This window comes from Hylobates moloch, unplaced genomic scaffold (assembly GCF_009828535.3).
Source record: "Hylobates moloch isolate HMO894 unplaced genomic scaffold, HMol_V3 SCAFFOLD_7, whole genome shotgun sequence".
NCBI lineage: Eukaryota > Metazoa > Chordata > Mammalia > Primates > Hylobatidae > Hylobates > Hylobates moloch.
The window spans coordinates 63,927,119-63,947,050 of record NW_026652282.1 but is presented as its reverse complement, the minus strand read 5'-3'; the positions used below and the strand labels follow the sequence as shown (position 1 = coordinate 63,947,050).

The 19,932-nt window shown below is 41.6% G+C and overlaps 1 protein-coding gene across 1 annotated transcript in view; it reads left to right on the top strand.

Annotated features, from left to right (window-relative positions):
* The first annotated feature begins 312 nt into the window (after positions 1 to 312).
* The window catches only part of ATRX (ATRX chromatin remodeler), a 229,616-nt gene continuing 209,996 nt past the window's right edge, over positions 313 to 19,932 (top strand). The window contains exon 1 of the mRNA XM_058441328.1: positions 313 to 440. Coding sequence (XP_058297311.1) covers positions 425 to 440 — 16 coding nt within the window. The 5' untranslated portion in view covers positions 313 to 424. The remainder of the gene's footprint in view (positions 441 to 19,932) is intronic.

Genomic DNA, 19,932 nt, shown 5'->3' with positions numbered 1-19,932 from the left:
AGTGCAGTGGCATGATCTCGGCTCACTGCAACCTCTGCCTCACAAGGCTCAAGCCATCCTCCCACCTCAGCCTCCTGAGTAGCTGAGACCACAGGCATGAGCCACCATGCTCTATTATGAGCCACCACACCTGGCCTAAAATTCGTTTTCTTTAATATTTTTTCTTTCTACACCCACAGCTGTAACATTTCCCTTAGTTTTTACTTTGAATGTGCATACTCTTACACTACTTACAGTATGGCTATATTTTCAGTTTGCTAGAGCTTTACAATTAATTTAAAACATGAAAGGCTAATTAAGGGAATTCTTTAAATTTTGTTTTAATAGTGAAAGCAAGTTGAATACATTGGTGCAGAAGCTTCATGACTTCCTTGCGCACTCATCAGAAGAATCTGAAGAAACAAGTTCTCCTCCACGACTTGCAATGAATCAAAACACAGGTAAATTGAAAAAGAATGTGCTATACCTTCTAGTCTTTTTTCTATTTTTTTTTACACTTATGGAGGTAACCATTTATTTTATTCAGAGAGCAGCTTTTAAAAGATTTCAGTTTGTGGAAATGACAGATTAGCAAGCTTTATAGAAGCCCCTGTTATGTATCCTAGCTATATCTGATAACAGGAGATTTTAATTTTGGTAAGTATGAGTATAGAAAGCTTAGAAAAGGAAGCATTTATGGTTTTATATGTAATGGAAATGTGTTATAGAATGGCTAGTGAATGTTGACTGTGAAAAAATAGTATTAGAAGAGGCAGGAGTAGTATAGGAATGTTTTGTCCTAGCAATTATTCATGTATTAGGAGTTAAATTTTTATTTTTATTTTTGTGATGGAGTCTCGCTCTGTCACCCAGGCTGGAGTTCAATGGCATGATCTTGGCTCATTGCAACTTCTGCCTCCTGGGCTCAAGCTATTCTGCTGCCTCAGCCTCCTGAGTAGCTGGGATCACAGGCGTCTGCCACCATGTCTGGCTAATTTTGGTATTTTTAGTAGAGACTGGGTTTCACCATGTTGGCCAAGCTGGTCTGGAACTCAAGAGATCTGCCCTCGTTGGCCTCCCAAAGTGCTAGGATAACAGGCATGAGCCATCACACCCAGCATAAGAGTTAAATTTTTATGTTGTTTCATAATATCCCTGAGTAGATTTGGTGTATTTATTTTTTAAAATAAAACCACTTAACACCTCCTCTCTACTTCCCTGTCTTTAAAAAGATTTTTTTTTTTTTTTAAAGACGAGGTCTTGCTTTGTCACCCAAACTGGAGTGTAGTGGTGTAATCATAGCTCACTGCAGCCTCAAACTTCTTGGGCTTAAGCAATCTTCTCACCTCACCCTCCCCAGTAGCTGGGATTACAGGCGTGTGCCACCATGCCTGGTTAATTTTCAAAAAAAATTTTTTTAGAGACATGGTCTTGCTGTGTTGTCCTGACTGGTCTTGAACTTCCTGGCCTCAAATGATTCTCCTGCCTCAGCCTCCTGAGTAGCTGAAATTATAAGCATGAGCCATTGTACCTGGTTCCCTTTTTTAAAAAACATTTTGTATCATGTGACAGTTAGCATTTTCAGGTTTTCAAGGGTGACTACAATACACATGCACACAGACACACACAATATGTACAAAAAAAGTATAAGAGAGTTATAGTGAAAAGTTCAACCATATGTGTAATTAGAGTTCTAGCAGGAAGAAAGAGAATTGGTAAAAAGTCCAATTTGAAGAGATACGGGCTGAGCATTTTTTAAAAAGTGATGAAAGACATCAAACTAGAGATTCAAGAAGTTTTGTGAACCCTGAGCAGGATAAATATAAAGAAAACTACAGCTAGGCATGTCCTAACCAAACTCCTAAAGAACATAAGCCAAGAGAAAAATCCCTTAAGTAGCCAGAGGAAAAAAGTATATTATTTTCAAAGGAATAACAGTAACACTGGCAGTTCACTTAACAACAGAAATGATAGAAGGCAGATGACAATGAAATGATTTCTTTAAAATGTCAAGGAAAAATACAGTCATGTATCGCTTAACTATGGGATAGGTTTTTTTTGAGACGGAGTCTTGCTGTGTCGCCCAGGCTGGAGTGCAGTGGCGCAGTCTCGGCTCACTGCAAGCTCCGCCTCCCGGGTTCACGCCATTCTCCTGCCTCAGCCTCTCCGAGTAGCTGGGACTACAGGCGCCCGCCACCACGCCTGGCTAATTTTTTGTATTTTTAGTAGAGATGGGGTTTCACCATGGTCTCGATCTCCTGACATCGTGATCCGCCTGCCTCGGCCTGCCAAAGTGCTGGGATTACAAGCGTGAGCTACTGCGCCCGGCCAGGATAGGTTTTTTTGAGAAAGCATTGTTGGGTGATTTTGTCATTGTGCAAACATTATGGAGTGTACTTACATAGGCTACCACACACCTAGGCTATATGTTATAGCCTGTTGCTCATAGGCTACAAACCTGTGCAGCGTGTTCTTGTAGTGAATGCTGTAGGTAATTGGAATACAATGGTAAATATTTGTGTATCTAAACACATGGAAACATAGAAAAGGTACAGTAAAAATACATTATTACAATCTTATGGGACCACCGATGTATATGTGGTCAGTCATTGAGTGAAATGTCTTTATGCAGCATGTGATTGTAATTGCCAGCATAGTACTGTATATTCAGTGAAAACATCTTTCATAAATGAAGGGTGGAATAAAGCCATATCTGGGCAAACAAAAAGTGAGAACTTGATGTCAACAGACCTACACTAGAGTGAATAACTACACTAGAGGAAATTACAAGTTTTCTGAAATGAGAAAGAAAATAATTTGAAATGGCAACACCAAAATACAGGAAGTAATGAATAAGAATGGGAAAGCTAAATAGGTAGGTAGACTAAATAACATAAAGTTATTTAAGCCACAGTCCCTATTCTTATTTCATCAATTACTCCAGTAATGTTCACAGATAAGTTTTTCCCACTTAAATTCAGGATCCAGTTCAAGATTTAGTAGTCATGTTTCTTTGGTCTTTTAAAAATCTGAAGCAGTTTGTCTGCCTTTTGGGACTATGACTTTTTTGGAAATGTACAGGTGTATTACTTTGTCAAATGGCCCTCGGGATTATCTGTTTAGTTATGGTTAGATTCAGGTTATACATTTTTGGCAGGAATACTACATAAAGTGGTGTTCTGTTCTCCGTGCATCCTATTACATGGCACATGATGTGATTTGCCCTGGATATGGTTGTGTTTGCTAGATAAACCTGGTATAAAGTTATGATTTATTCCATTGTAACTAATAACTAATTTAATGGGGGGCACTTTGAGATTACTAAGGTATTCTTTTTTTTTGTCAAAACTTAGTATGTTTTCTTTTGCAAATGACCACAAAGTTTGCAGCTTAAAACAACCCAAATTTGTTATTTTACGGTTCTGTAGGTTCGGAGTCCGGTGGGCCTTGCTGGACCCTTCTCAGGCTATCACAAGGTCAAAGTCGAGATGTTAGTAGGACTAGAAAAATCCATTCCTAAGCTCATTCAGGTTGTTGGCAGAATTCAGTTCCTTATGATAACAGGTTGGAGGTCCTTCTTTCTCACTCACTATTGGCCAAGACCCCCTCCTAGCTCTTTTCAGGTGTCTTCATTTTTTCTCACATTATGCCCTCCATCTTCAAATCCAGCAATAGCACATCAAGTCTCTCTCAAGCTTTGAAGCTCTCTGACCTAGCTTTTTGCTTGCTAATTCTGCTGACACCTGCTACCAGCCGGAGAAATTTTTCTGTTTTTAAGGATTCATGTGATTAGATTAGGTCCTTCTCCCTCTCATCTCCTCCTGATTATCTCTTGAGTTTAAGATCACCTGTGCCATATTACATAACACAGTTATGGGAGTGATATGCCATCACATTGATAGTTTCTGGGGATTAGCGGTGTAGAATCTTGTGGGCCATTCCTAGAAGGTCTGTTTATCACAGCATACATTTGTGATTCTTAGCTGAATAATTTATTCCTATGATGGGTTCAAAATGGTGATGTTCTAATCTGTCTTTCCTTCTGTGTTTATTAGTTGATATTTTATTGTAAGGGAGGGGTTCATGTTCTAACCTATTCAATTATTTGTATCAGTATATACTTACATTTTTTTCCATGAATATTCTCTGTCATTATTTATTTTGATCCTGAAATTGTATCAGTTTTGGCTAGTAGGAGCCCCATCTGGATGGCTCCTGCTGACCTTTTTACAAATCCTCATCATTTCTTGAACACTTTCTTTCTTTCTGTCCCCTCAAAGTATTCAAGGCTTGCTTTCCATTCTCTGTTCCCCAGCCCTAGAATCAGTTATTTTTCGCAAGAGTGCTGATTCCTTTTAGTGGGATATAGTGTTTAGAAATCAAGATCAGGGTGTGTGATGTGCTCATTGCCACCAAGATGTCTTTGTTTCCAAGCTCTTTCACAGAGAAAGCCAATAATATGTTTTATATTTTCATGAGTTGATACTGATACTTTTAATTTTAATTCAGTTCCAGTCTTCTTTCTAGACTTCCCCTTTTCATGTTTTTAACTTCTTTCTCCAACAGAAAGAAACCTGGTTCCTATTATCACCAATTTATTTATTTTTATTTATTTATTCTTTTTGAGACGGAGTCTCACTCTGTTGCCAGGCTGGAGTGCAGTGGCATGATCTCAGATCACTGCAACCTCTGCCTCCCAGGTTAAAGCGATTCTCCTGCCTCAGCCTACCAAGTAGCTGAGACTACAGGCATGTGCCACCATACCCAGCTAATTTTTGTATTTTTATTAGAGACGGGGTTTCACCATGTTGGCCAGGATGGTCTTGATCTCTTGACTTCATGATCCGCCTGCCTCGACCTCCCAAAGTGCTGGGATTACAAGTGTGAGCCACTGTGCCCGGCCTATCCCCAATTTATTTATTTATTTTTATTTTTATTTTTTTGAGATGGAGTCTCGCTCTGTCACCCAGGCTGGAGTGCAGTGGCGCCATCTCAGCTGACTGCAACCTCCGCCTCCTGGGTTCAAGTGATTCTCCTGCCTCAGCCTCCTAAGTAGCTGGAACTACAGGTGCGCACCACCGTGCCCAGCTAATTTTTGTATTTTTAGTAGAGACGGGGTTTTGCCATGTTGGCCAGGCTGGTCTGGAACTCCTGACTTTAGGTGATCCACCTGCCTCAGCCTCCCAAAGTGCTTTGATTACAGGCATGAGCCACCAAGCCCGGCCTTTCCCCAGTTTATTTGTATTCATTTGTCTAGTCCTCATTGTACTCACAGTTTCAGAGTTGTAACCATACCATCACATTAAAGAAACTTAACTATAGTTCAGTATTTGTTTAAAGTTCTTTTTGTCTTTAGAATGATGTTATGTTGTCGGAATCCTGTGTTCACTAGTTGAGGAACTCCTTCAGTAGTGGTATCTCCAGTTGGACAAACGGATGTCACTCACAAATACCAATTATAAATTCTGGGCAGCTACTGAAGGCTAGATATCAACAAAGTAGATAAACTGGAGGGGAGTCAACACATGGAAGAAGTGGCAATGGCTGAATTCCCCATTCTTAATCCTTTTTGCTTCAGCCAAGGATCCTCTTAGCTCCATCTGTGGCAGTTAAGACTTGGATAAAAATCTACTGTCTTATTGGATGTGAAATCAAGGAAAAAATTTAGGGAGACCACAGCAGCTGTAACATGAGTAGAGAGATCCCATCTAGAAAAGAGCCACAGAATGGGAAAACCAGATTGCACGAAAACTCTACCGATAGCTCTGGTCCAGTTGCCTAAGTGCACCCCAGATTCCAAACAGCCTGATGAGGACTAAAAGAACAGAACAAAAGCTTTGAGTTGTTTGGTACTACAGAGTGGAAAGGGTTTGGAGTTTCATTTCAAGTAAGTTAACTATCTGTTTGTTTGTTTGTTTGGTTGGTTTTTTTTTTTTGAGACAGGGTCTTACTCTGTTGCCTAGGCTGGTGTGCAGTGATGCTGTCTCGGCTCCCTGCAACCTCTGCCTCCTGGGTTCAAGCGATTCTCCTGCCTCAGCCTCCCTAGTAGCTGGGATTACCGGCGCCCACCACCACACTTGTCTAATTTTTGTATTTTTAATAGAGATGGGGTTTCATCATGTTGGCCAGGCTGGTCTTGAACTCCTGACCTCAGGCAATCCACTTGCCTCGGCCTCCCAAAGTGCTGGGATTACAGGCTCGAGCCATCGTGCCTGGCTAACTATCTGTTTTAACAAAAGTGTCAACTCATTGTAGGAATAGAAAGAATGCAGTGTCTTTGCTGTATTTTTCATAGTGTCCAGTGTCCAGTCCAAAATACTAGGTAGATGAAGAAAGGAAATGTGACCCATGATCAAAGGGAAAAGGGATCAATAGAGACTGACTTATCTGTTGAATTTTGCAACAAGAATATTAAAGCAGCTATTTTAGTCATACTTGAGTACAAAAAGGCAAATATGTTTATGATGAATGGATAGGTAGAAAATTTCAGTGCAGAAATGGAAACTGTTAAAAACCATTTTGAAATTCTAGAACTGCCAAATTTAGTTTCTGAATAAATTACTAAGTTCAGAATAACAAATCATTATACTTAACAAGACATGCAAGGTAGCAGTAGAAATGTCAGTGAATTTGATGGTTGACTAATAGGCCAATAGAGCCAGTAGAAAACAGAAAACATTAAAAAGTGTACAGAAAAACTTGAATCCTTTCTCCAAGAAACAACTATAAAATGGGATCGTTATCAGTCAAATACATGTAAAGGATAGGAATGTTTAAACCTTATTCAGGAAGAAAAGGAGTCAACAGAAACTCTCACTTGGCCTAGTGTTTGTAGTTATCTGTATACTAATCTTGCACATACTTTGTGAGAATTTTACCTAAGTAGTTCAAGTTTTTGAGTGCTGTTTTAAATTCTTTTGTTTTAAAGTTTCAGATTCCGGGCCGAGCGCAGTGGCTCACGCCTGTAATCCCAGCACTTTGGGAGGCTGAGGTGGGCGGATCACCTGAGGTCGGCAGCTCGAGACCAGCCTGACCAACATGGAGAAACCCCGTCTCTACTAAAAATACAAAATTAGCTGGGCATGGTGGCACATGCCTGTAATCCCAGCTATTTGGGAGGCTGAGGCAGGAGAATCGCTTGAACCCGGGAGATGGAGGTTGTGGTGAGCCGAGATCACGCCATTGCACTCCAGCCTGGGCAACAAGAGCAAAACTCCGTCTCAGAAAAAAAATTATAAATAAAATAAAAATAAAATAAAGTTTCAGATTCCATTTATTCATTGTAGGTATATAGAAATTCAGTTGACTTTTTGTTTTTTTTTGTTGTTTTTTTTCTTGAGACAGAGTTTCGCTTTTGTTGTCCAGGCTGGAGTGCAGTGGTACGATCTCAGCTCACAGCAACTTCCACCTCCCGGGTTCAAGTGATTCTTGTGCCTCAGCTTCCTGAATAGCTGGGATTACAGGCACCTGCCACCACGCCTAGCTAATTTTTGTATTTTTAGTAGAGACAGGGTTTCACCATGTTGGCCAGGCTGGTCTTGAACTCATGACCTCAGGTTATCCGCCTGCCTCGGCTTCCCAAAGTGCTGGGATTGCAGGCGTGAGCCACCACACCCAGCCCAGTTGACTTTTTATGTTGGCCTTGTATCCTGTGAACTTGCTTAACATACTTATTAGTTCTAAATAGTATTTTTGTCCCTCTTGTAGATTCTTTGGGATTTTCTACTTAGACAGTTAGGTCACCTGCAAATAGGGATAGTTTTATTTTTTCCTTTCCATCTGTATGCCTTGTAATTTCTTTTCTTGCTTCATTATATTAGCTAGGATTTTCTGTATTTTCCAGTATTACACTGAAGAATGATGATGATAGCAGACATCCTCTTAGTGTTACCAATTTTAGTGGGAAAACATTCAGTCTTTCACAGTGAAGTATGTTTGCTTTATAGGTTTCTTGTAAATGCTCTTTATCAAGTTGAGGAAGTTCCCCTCTATTCCTAGTTTGCTGAGAATTTTTTTAAGCTTAAATTTCCATTTGTAATTATAAATTCACATACAGTTGTAATAACTAATATAGAGAGAGCTCTTATGCACTTTGGCAGTTTCACTCAATGGTAACATATAAAACTAGAATACAATATCACAACCAGGATATTGACATTGATAAAACTATTAATCAAGATTTCGTCAGTTGTGTGTGTGTGTGTGTGTGTGTGTGTGTGTGTGTGTGTGTGTGTATGTGTGTATTAAAGTTCTATACAATTTTTTTTTTACCTGGGTTGATTCATGCGTCTACCACCACAGTTGAGATACAGAATAGTTCATCAACACAGAATTCCTCATCTTGGCATTTTATAATCACACCCACTTCCCTCCCCCTACCTCTGCCTATGCTTAACACCTGGCAACCACTAATCTGTCTTCCATTTTGAAAATTTTGTCATTTCAAATATGTTAAATAAATGGAGTTATATAGTAAATAATCTTTTGGGGTTGGAGTGTTTTCACTTGGCATAATTCTGTGGAGATTCATTGAGGTTGTTTTATGTATCAACAATCCTTTCCTTTTAATTGCAGGGTAATATTCCATGGTATGGATGAACAGATTGAGTATCCTTAACCCCGGAATCAGAAATCTGAACTGTTCCAAGATCAGAAACTTTTGAGTGCTGACGTGACACTCAAAGGAAATGCTCATTGGAACATTTGGGATTTTCAGATTAGGGATGCTGAATCCCTAATGTGAATAAACCAGAATAGTGCAAATATGCTAGAATCTGAAAAAATCCAAAATTTGAAACATTTCTGGTCCCATGCATTTTGGATAAGGTATACGCAACCTGTACCACAGTTGTATTTTTTTTTTTAAATTGAAATGGAGTCTCATTTTGTCACCCAGGCTGGAGGGCAGTGGCATGATCTTGACTCACTGCAACCTCCGCCTCCCAGGTTCAGGTGATTCTCCTGCCTCAGCCTCCGGAGTAGCTGGGATTACAGACATGTGCCACCACACCCGGCTAATTTTTGTATTTTTAGTAGAGACGGGATTTCACCATGTTGGCCAGGCTGGTCTTGAACTCCTGACCTCAGGTGATCCACCCACCTTGGCCTCCCAAAGTGCTGGAATTACAGGTGTGAGCCACTGCGCCTGGCCTGTACCACAGTTTGTTTAACCATTTATTTGTTAAAGCAAATCTGGGCCGACTCCTGATTTCAGTTGTTACAATTAAAGCTGGTGGTGAATATTTATATATATGTTTTTATATGAATTTATGTTTTCATTTCTTTGCAATAAATGCCAGGAGTGCATTTTGCAGTTCATATGATGGTTACACATTTATTTTTATTAAATTAATTAAACTACATTTACATTTTATTTTATTTTGGGTAGAGACAGAGTCTCACTATCTTGGCCGGGCTTGTTATGAACTCCTGACCTCAGGTAATCCTCCTGCCTTGTCCTCTGGAGGCCCTTGGATTACAGACATGAATCACTGCACCTATTTGCATTTTTTTTTTTTTTTTTTTTACTCCATTGGACTCTATCAGTGCTTTTATTTATTGATTGATATTTATTTATTTATTTATTTTAACTTTTAGGTTCAGGGGTACCTGTGAAGGTTTGTCACATAGGTAAGGTAGCATCACTGGGGTTTATTGTTTAGATTATTTCATCACTTAGGTATTAAGCCTAGTACCTAATAGTTATCTTTTCTACTCTTGTATGTTCATTTTTTAAAAAGAAACTCCTGAACTGTTTTCCAGAGTGGTTGTACTGTTTTATATTCCCACAGCAATGTATGAGTGATCCAGTTTCTCCACATCCTTGCCAACACTGGGTGTTAATACTATTTTTAAATTTTAGCCATTTGATATTTATGGTATCTCATTGTGGTTTTAATTTGCATTTACTTAATGAGTAATAAATTCTTTTTAAATAGAAACAGGATATTGCTCTGTTGCCCAGGCTGGAGTGCAGTGGTGCAATTAGAGCTCACTGCAGCCTCAAACTCCTAGGCTCAAGTGATCCTCCTGCCTCAGCCTCTCGAGTAGCCGAGACTGCCTCAGCCTCTCGAGTAGCCAAGACTACAGGCACATGCCACCATATCCAGCTAATTTTTTAATGTTCTGTAGAGACGGGGTCTGGCTCTGTTGCCCAGGCTGGTCTCAGACTCCTGGCCTCAAGCGATCTTCCCACCATGGCCTCCCAAAGTATTTAGATTACAGGCATCAGCCACTGCACCTGGCTGGTAATAAAACATTAAACATCCTTATTGAAATATAATTTACATGCCATACAATTAATCCATTTAAAGTATAAAATTCAGTGGTTTTTAGTATATTTAATATTTACACATATGTACAACCATCACCACAGTCAATTTTAAAATATTTTTATCACCTCAAAAAGAAACTCCATACCCTTTAGCTGTCACCCCCTAGCTCTAATAAATCACTAATCTAGTTCTTGTTTTGAGTTTTTTATTTTTATTTTTTTTTGAGACAGAGTCTCGTTCTGTTGCCCAGGCTGGAGTGCAGTGGCTATCTTGGCTTACTGCAACCTCTGCCTCCCAGGTTCAAGTGATTCTTGTGCCTTGGCCTCCCAAGTAGCTGGGATTACAGGCGTGCGCCACCACACCTAGATAATTTTTGTATTTTTCGTAGAGACGGGGTTTTGCCATGTTGGCCAGGCTGGTCTCAAACTCCTGGCCTCAAGTCATCTGCCCACCTCAGGTTCCCAAATGCTGGGATTGCAGGCGTGAGCCACTGTGTCTGGCCTATTTCCCTATTTTGGACTTTCATATGAATGGCATCATATAATGCGTGTTTTTGTGGCTGATTTCCTTCATTTAGCATAATGTATTCAAGATATCTGTTGTAACATGTATTAGTACTCCATTCCTTTTTATAGCCACATAATATTCCATTATATGTATAGACCATATTTGTTTATCCATTTATCCATTGATGGACATTTGTCTTGTTCCCATGTTTTGGCTGTTAGGAATGATGCGGCTGTAAATATTGGTATACAGTTTTGTGTGTAGCCATATATTTTTGTTTATCTTGTGTATATACCTAGGAATCTAATTGCTGGATTTATATGGTAACTATGTTAAATTGTTTGAGGAAATGTCAAACTGTTTTCCAAAGTAGAGATACTATTTTACTTTTCCACCAGGAGTATATAAAGATTGTGTGTTCTTCACATCCATGCCAACCATTGTTAATAACAGACTTTTTGATTCTAGCCATTCTAGTGCATGTGAAGTAGTATCTCATTGTGATTTTAGTTTTCAACTGCTTGAAGGCTAATGATGTTGAACATCATTTCATGTGCTTATTTGTAGTTTGTATATATTCCTTGGAGAAATTTCTATTCAAACCCTCTGTCCAGTCTTTTTTTTTTTTTGGACAGGGTCCTGCTCTGTTTCCCAGGCTGGAATGCAGTGGCATGATCTCAGCTCACAGCACCCTCAACCTCCCTGGCTCAAATGGTCTTCCCACCTCAGCCTCCCAAGTAGCTAAGACTATGGGTGTGTGCCACAGTGCCCAGCTAATTTTTGTTTATTTTTTATAGAGATGGAGTCTTAATTTGTTGCCCAGGCTGGTCTTGAGCTCTTGTGCTTAAGCAATTCACCCGCCTTGGCCTCCCAAAGTGCTGGGATTACAGGCGTGAGCCACCGTGCCCAGCCCCTTTGCCCATTTTTAAAATGGGTATTTGTGCTTTCATTGTTGATTTGTATATTCTAAATTTTTTATTGTAAAATATGCATAACATAAAAATTGCCATTTTAACTAATTTTAAATGTACAGTCCTGTAACATTAAGTAAAATTGTTGTGCATTCACCACCACCATCCATATCTAGTACTTTTTCATCTTCCCCAAGTGAAACTCTGTACCCATCACATACTAACTCCCCAATCTTCCCTCTCCTTAGCCTTGCAAACACCATTCTACAGTCTCTTCCTAGGAATTTGACTACTCTAGGAACTTCATATACATATAATCCTACAATATTTGTCCTTCTGACATATTTTACTTAGCACAATGTGTTGAAGGTTATCCATGTTGTAGTATATCTCAAAATTTCATTTCTTTTGAAGTCTGAATACCATTCCATTGTATGTATATACCACATTTTGTTTAATCTATTCATATTTCAGTGGGCACTTGGATAAGATATATAATTTGGAAATATTTTCCCCTATTCTTTGAGTTGTCTTTATTTATTTTTAGAGACAGGGTTTTGCTCTGTTGCTCAGGCTGGGGTGCAGTGGCAGGATCATAGTTCACTGCAGCCTTGAACTGCTGGGTACAAGCAATCCTCCCATCTCAGCCTCCCAAGTAGATGAGACTACAGTTGTGTGCCACCATGTCCGGCTAGTATTTTTTTTTATTTTTTAGAGATGAGATCTTACCATGTTGCCCAGGCTGAGCTTGAACTCCTGGCCTCAAGCGATCCACCTTGGCCTCCCAAGTAGCTGGGATTACAGGCATGAGTCACTGCACCCAGTTGAGTTGTCTTTAATTGAAGCACAAAAGTTACTAATTTTGATGAACTTTTATTTATCTGTTTTTCCTTTTGTTGCTCATTCTTTTGGTGTCTTTAAGAATCCATTACCAAATTGAAGGTAATGAAGATTTAGCCCCATGTTTTCTTCTAAAAGTTTTATAGATTTAGTTCTTAAATTTAGGTCTTTGATCTATTTTGAGTTAATGTTTTGTATATGTTGTGAGGTAGGGGTCCAGCTTCATTTTTTGTAGGTTTCTATCTAGCTGTCTCAGTACCATTTATTGAAAGACTATTCTTTCTTTATTGAATGGTCTTGCCACCCTTGTCAGAAATCAGTGGGACTGTCGGGCATGGTGGCTCATGTCTGTAATCCCAGCACTTTGGGAGGCCAAGGCAGGAGGGGTACTCGGGCCCAGGAGTTCCAGACCAGCCTGGACAACACAGTGAGACTCCATCTCTATTAAAAAAAAAAGCCAGGTGTAGTGGTGTGTGCCTGTAGTCCCAGCTACTTAGGAGGCTGAGGTAGAAGGATCACTTGAGCCCAGGAGATTGAGGCTGCAGTGAGCCATGATTGTACCACTGCACCCTAGCCTGGGTGACAGAGTGAGATCCTGTCTCCAAAAAAAAAATTAAAAAAAAAAATCAGCTGGTCATAGATATATGGGTTTATTTCTGGACTCTTAATTCTGTTTGTCCTTTTACCAGTACTCCACGGTCTTGATTGCATTGTTTTACAGTTTTGTGCAAAGTTGCACCAAAGTTGTTGTGTAGTTTTGCAAAACTGGCAATCAACACTGTGCAGTACTGGCAAAATCAGGAAGTGTGAGTCTTCATACTTTTCATTTTTCAAAATTGTCTGCCTATTCTGAATGTTTTCAATTCCCTATGAATTTTAACTCTTTGTTTTTTCTTGGTAGAGATGAGGTTTCACTATGTTTCTGAGGCTGTTCTTAAACTTCTGTCCTCAAGTGATCCTTCCACCTTGGCCTCCTAAAGTGCTAGGATTATAGGTCTGAGCCACCATGCCTGGTCCATATGAATTTTGGAATGAGCTTGCCAATTTTTACAAAGAAGTCAACTGGGATTCTGACAGAGATTGCAGCGTGTCTGTAGATTAGTTTGTGGAGTATTGGTGATGGCAGTGGTGGGCCGTCTGGAGTGGCTGCTGCCATCACACTGGCTGTAGCAGGGAGACATGGCCAGGGCTGCACGGTCTATAGAGTTGGTGGGAGCCAGGGGCAAGCAGGAGCCCCGCCCCTTCCAAGTTGGAGCTCCCTGGGTCCTGCTGCAGCTGCCTAAGCCATGGCTGTAGACCTGGGTATCCCTGTGCTCTTGAGTCTTGGTAGCAGGCGGGAGCCCCACCCTCCCAGGTGCAACTGCAGCTGGCCAAACCGTGGCTGCAGTCCCAGGCCTCTCATTCCATGGAGCAGGCAGGAGACCCACCCTCCTGGGTGCAGCTGCAGTCTCCCAAACTGCGGCTACAGACCCTTGCCTTCTGCTCCACGAGCAGGCAGGAGCCCTGGGTGCAGCAGGATCCCCAGGTGCAGCAGGAGCCACGGGTGCAGCTGCAGCCACCCAAACCATGGCTGCAGATCCGGTCCTCCCGCTTTATGGAGCAGGCTGGAGTCCCACCCTCCTGGGCACAGCTATAGCTGCCCAAATTGTGGGTATAGACCTGGGCCTCCTGCTTTATGGGGCAGGCAGGAGTCCTGCCCCACTGGGTGCAGCTGCAGCTGCCCAAATCATTGGGGGGCTGCAGACCCAGGTGTCTCTGCACTCTTGGGGCCTGGGAAGGCGGCCCCCCTTGCTCTCATAGGCTTGGAAGTGCCTGCTCCTGCTGCCTGGCTTCTCCCTGCTGTTGGCACCTGCTCTGATCTTGGGGCAAAGTTGGGGCCGAGCCTGGGTGCTGTCATAGCCTGGCCAGGTGTGCACATGCTTGGGGAACTGCTGACACGCCAGCCTCCTGCTGCCTTGACCCCCTCTGGACTTTGGGTACTGACAAACATAGGGAAGCTGAGGCAGGGCTGAGGGCAGTTCAGCACTGGCCTGCAGTTGCCCCCTTGCATCTACAGCCTGGGCACCATGAATGGCAGCAGGAGGTAGACTGGTTCCTCAGTGGAAGGTGGCGGGTCCCTGGTGAGGACCCACCTTCAGACCAGGGAAAGCCTGAACGCTGGAGGTTGGGCTGCCAGTCGCATGGATCAGAGTGGGAACTTGTGGTGCCTTTTATGGGTCTGCCTGTGGACCAATTGGCACGCACATCCTCCCCTCTGAGGCCCATAAAAGCCCCAGGCTCAGCCAGAGCTGAACAGATGTCAGGATGACCAGCTGCAGAGAGGAGCAACCCACTCTAGGGCCTCCTCTCTGCTGTGAGCTGCAGAGATGACAAGATGACCTTCCTGCAAAGAGGTGCCACCCATTCTAGGACCTCCTCTTTGCTGAGAGCTGCAGAGACGATGGGTTGACCTTCCTACAGAGAGGTACTACCCATACTAGGGCCTCCTCTCTACTGAGAGCTGCAGAGACGAAGGAGAGATGATGGGGAGATGATGGGATGACCTGTCTGCAAAGAGGAGCCACCCATTCTCAGGCCTCCTCTCTCCTGAGAGCTGTGCAGATGACGGGATAATCAGCTGCTGAGAGGAGCTACCCTCTCTGCTGATAGCTGAACACTTGTAGTAACGACTTGCCTAGCAGAGAAGAACCACCCTCTCTGCTAGGAGCTGAACACTTGTTGGGATACCCTGACTGTGGAAAGGAGCTGCCCCCTTTGGGTTTCCTCTGAGCTCTTCTATTGCTCAATAAAGCCCCTCTTTATCTTGCTTACTCTCCACTTTTCTGTGTACCTCATTCTTCTTGGGTGCAGGACAAGAACTTGGGACCTGCCGAATGAGGCTAAAAGAGCTGTAACACAAACAGGGCTGAGACATGCCCCTTGCTCACCTTGTTGCAGCTGAAGAGAAGGAAAGAAGAGCTGCAGCCCTTTGGGGAGCCCAGACCTGGGAGCTCCCTGAGCCAGGGCTGTGACTCCCTCTTTGGGGCCCTGCCTACAGTTCCTGGTGTCTCCAAACTTCTGGGTGCCACCGTGTTCCCTGGTGCCAGCTGTGGATGCTGCTTGTGGTGTTCTTGGTCCAGCTGCAGCCTCACAGAAAAAGAGCTGATGCCCGTGCTGGCACCTGGGGCTGCGTGCCCTGCTGCAGCTGCCAGGATGTCTGATTGTGCAGTGGCCGGACCCCACACTTGCTCACGTACCCCTTGCTGCTTCATGCAGTCTCCCTTGGCCATCATAGGATACAGGCCAGTAGCATGAGCCGAGTGTAGCCGGCCAGGCCAAATAGGCGGGACGAGCCCAGCAGGCCTGAGCAAAACTGTGTCACAGGTGCCACCAGCCACAGATGTTTCTGGCCAGAAAAGTGACACCCCAAAGATTCTGTAACACTGGCATCATAAGAATGATAAATCTTGTGGCTTGGCCTGGTGGCTGAGGGAATTGTGTGCTTTAAATGGGTAAATTGTATGATATGTAAATTGTATCTCAAGGATGTTTAATGTTTTATCACTGGCAAGGTGTGATGACTCATGCCTGTAATTCCAGCACTTTGGGAGGTTGAGGTGGGAGGATTACTTGAGGACAGGAATTTGAGACCAGCTTGGGAAACATAGCCAGAACCCATCTGTACAAAACATTTAAAAATCAGCCAGGCATGGTGGCATGTGCCTGTAGTGCCAGCTAATCAGGATACTGAGGCAGGAGGATCACTTGAGCCAAGGAATTTGAGGCCGCAGTGAGCTATAATTGCACCGCTACACTCCACCCTGGGCAATAGAGTGAAACTGTCCCTAATAAAGAAAAAAATGTTATCTTCTAATTCATGAACATGAAGTGTTTTTCCATTGATTTAGATCTTTAATTTCTTTCAATAGCGTTTTATAATTTTCAGAGTATGTTTTGTACTTTTTTTTAAAAAAATTATTTCCTTCTAATTCTGTTATAAATGGAATTCTTTTCTTAATTTCATTTTGAGATTATTCATTGCAAGTGTATAGATATAACATTGATTTTTATTGTCCTTGTACCCATCAATCTTCCTGAATTAATTTTATTCTCATAATTCTTTTATTTTATTTTTTGAGATAGTCTTGCTGTATTCCCTAGGCTGGGATGCAGTCGTGCGATCTTGGCTCACTGCAACCTCTGCCTCCCAGGTTCATGCAATTCTCATGCCTCAGCGTATGGAGTAGCTGGGATTACAGGCACCCGCCACCATGCCCAGCTAATTTTTGTATTTTTAGTAGAGACAGGGTTTTGCCATGTTGGCCAGGCTGGTCTTGAACTCCTGACCTCCGGTGATCCACCTGCCTAAGCCTCCCAAAGTTTTGGGATTACAGATGTGAGCCACTGCGCCCAGCCTATTCCAATAATTCTTTAGTGGATTCCTTAGGATCTTCTATGTATGAGATAATGTCATATTCTAATAAGGATAGTTTTATTTTTTATTTTTTTTGAGACAGAGTCTCGCTCTGTTGACCAGGGTGGAGTGCAATGGCATGACCTCAGCTCACTGCAACCTCTGCCTCCCAGGTTCAAGTGATTCTCCTACTTCAGCCTCCCTAGTAGCTGGGATTACAGGGATGTGCCACCACACCCGGCAAATTTCTGTACTTTTAGTAGAGATGGGGTTTTGCCATGTTGGCTAGGCTGGTCTTGAACTCCTGACCTCAGGTGATCCATCTGCCTCAGCCTCCCAAAGTGCTAGGATTACAGGCATCAGCCACCGCGCCTGGCCCTCTAATAGGGATAGTTTCATACCTTCCTTTTAAATACTGATGCCTTTCAATTTTTTTTTTTTTTTAACATGCATGCTCTGAGTAGAATCCGTAATGCAAAGTTGAATAGAAATGGCGAGAGCAGATTTCTTTGCCTTGTTCCTGATCTTAAGGGGGAAAGCATTCAGTCTGTCGCCATTAAGTATGATATTACCTACCTGGGGGTTTTTGTAGATTTTGAAATTTCCTTTCTTCCTTAGTTTATTAGAAAGAAAAATTTTTTTTTTTTTGAGACGGAGTTTTGCTCTTGTTGCCCAGGCTGGAGTGCAATGGCACAATCTTGGCTCACTGCATCCTCCACCTCCTGGATTCAAGCGATTCTCCTGTCTCAGCCTCCCGAGTAGCTAGGATTACAGGTGCATGCCACCATGCCCAGCTAATTTTTGTATTTTTAGTAGCGACAGAGTTTCATTATATTGGTCAAGCTGGTCTCAAACTCCTGACCTCAGGTAATCCGCCCGCCTCAGCCTCCCAAAGTGCTAGAATTACAGGCATGAGCCACCACACCTGGCCAGAAAAAAAGATATTTTTAAAGAGCTGTTTTAGGTTCATAGCAAAATTGAGCAAAAAGTACAGTGAGTTCCCATATGTCCCTGCTTCCACACATGCATAGCATCTCCCACTATCAGCATTCCGTAAGAGAGTTGTACATTTGTTATATAACTTTGATGAACCTACATTGACATGTCATTATTACCCCAAATGCATAGTTTATGTCAAGGTTCACTCTTGGTGTTATGCATTTTAAAGATTTTTGACAAGTATATAATGACCTGCATTCACCATTGTAGTATCATACAGAATAGTTTCACTGCCCTAAAAATTTCCTGTGCTGTGCCTGTTTCTTCATCCCTTTCTCCCCTGTGAGCACTGGCAGCCACTGATCTTTTTACTTTTTCCATAGTTTTGCCTTTTTCAGATTGTCATAGTTGTAATCATATGTATGTAGCCTTTCCAGACTGGCTTCTTTCACATAGTAATCTGCATTTGTTTCCTCCATGTCTCTTTGTAGCTTGATAGCTAATTTATTTCTAGTGCTGAATAATATTCCATCGTCTGGATTACTACAGTTTGTTTATCCATTCATCTTCTAAAGGACATCTTGGTTGCTTTCAAGTTTTGACAGTTATGAATAAAGCTGCTTATAAAGATTTATATAAGTAAATGAAGATGTTTACATAAAATAAAGATGTTTATAAATATCTCCATGCAGGTTATTTTGTGGATGTATGTTTTCAGCTTCTTTGGATAAATACCAAGGAGTGTGATTGCTGCTTTATATATGGTATGCTTAGTTTTGTAAGAAATTGCTGAACTGTTTTCCTGAGTGGCTGTACCATTTTGCATTCCCACCAGCAATAAATGATAGTTTCTTTTGCTCCATACGCTTCTCAGCAGTTTTGGTATAGTCAGTGTTCTGGATTTTGGCTATTCTAATAGGCGTGTTAGGGGTATATTGTTTTAATTTGCAATTCCGTACTGATATGTTGAACATTTTTTCATGTGCTTATTTGCGTCTGTATATCTTTTTTGGTGAGGTGTCTGTTCACATATTTCTTTTTTTTCCCTTGCTTTAAAATCATGTTGTTTGTTTTATTATTGTTGAGTTTTAAGCATTCTTTGTATAGTTAAGATAATTGTCTTTTATCAGATGTGTACTTTGTGAAAATTTTCTCCCAGTCTCTAGCCTGTCTGCTGATTTGAAGTTTTCTAATATTTTTATGGACTTTTGCATCTATATTCATAAGTGATACTTGCCTGTAGTTTTCTCTATTTGTGATATATTTTTTATATCAGGGCAATACTGTTTTCATAAAATGAGTTGGGAAATGTTGCCTCCTTTTCTGATTTTTAGAAGAGTTTATGAAGAATTGGTATTAGTCCTTTTTTAAATGTTTGTTATAATTAAGTGGTGAGAACATCTGGGCCTTTTCTTTATGGGTAGCTGTTTTTTATTGCTAATTTAATCTCATCAATTGTTACAGGTCTATTCACACCTGTTTTTTCTCGAGTCAGTTTTAGTAGTTTTTGTTCTGGAATTTGTTCATTTCATGTAAGTTATTTAATTTTTTGGCACAGTTCATAGTATTCCTTTATAATCCATTTATTTCAGTAAGATTAGTAGTAATGTCCTCTTTTTCATTTCTGATTCTAGTAACTTGAGTCTTGTTTCTTTTTTTTTCTTGGTCAGTCTACCCTAAAGTTTGTTCATCTTTTCTTCCCCCGCAGGTAAGTTGTTACACAATCCCTAGCAGATTCCAACTTTCATGGCCAAGGTCTTGCTTGATCATCTTTTTAAAGAATTAGTTTTTGGCCAGGTGCCTGTGGCTCACGCCTGCAATCTCAGCACTTTGGGAGGCCAAGGTGGGCAGACCACTTGAACCCAGGAGTTAGAGACCAGCCTGGGCAACATGACAAAACCCCATCTCCACAAAAAATTAGCTGGGTGTGGTGGTGCGTGCCTGTAGCCCCAGCTACCTGGGAAGCTTAGAGGGGAGGGTCACCTGAACCCGGGAGGTTGAGGCTAAAGTTAACCATGATAGCACCTCTGCACTCCAGTATGGACAATGGAGTGAGACCCTATCTCCAAAAAAAAAAAAAAAAAAAAAA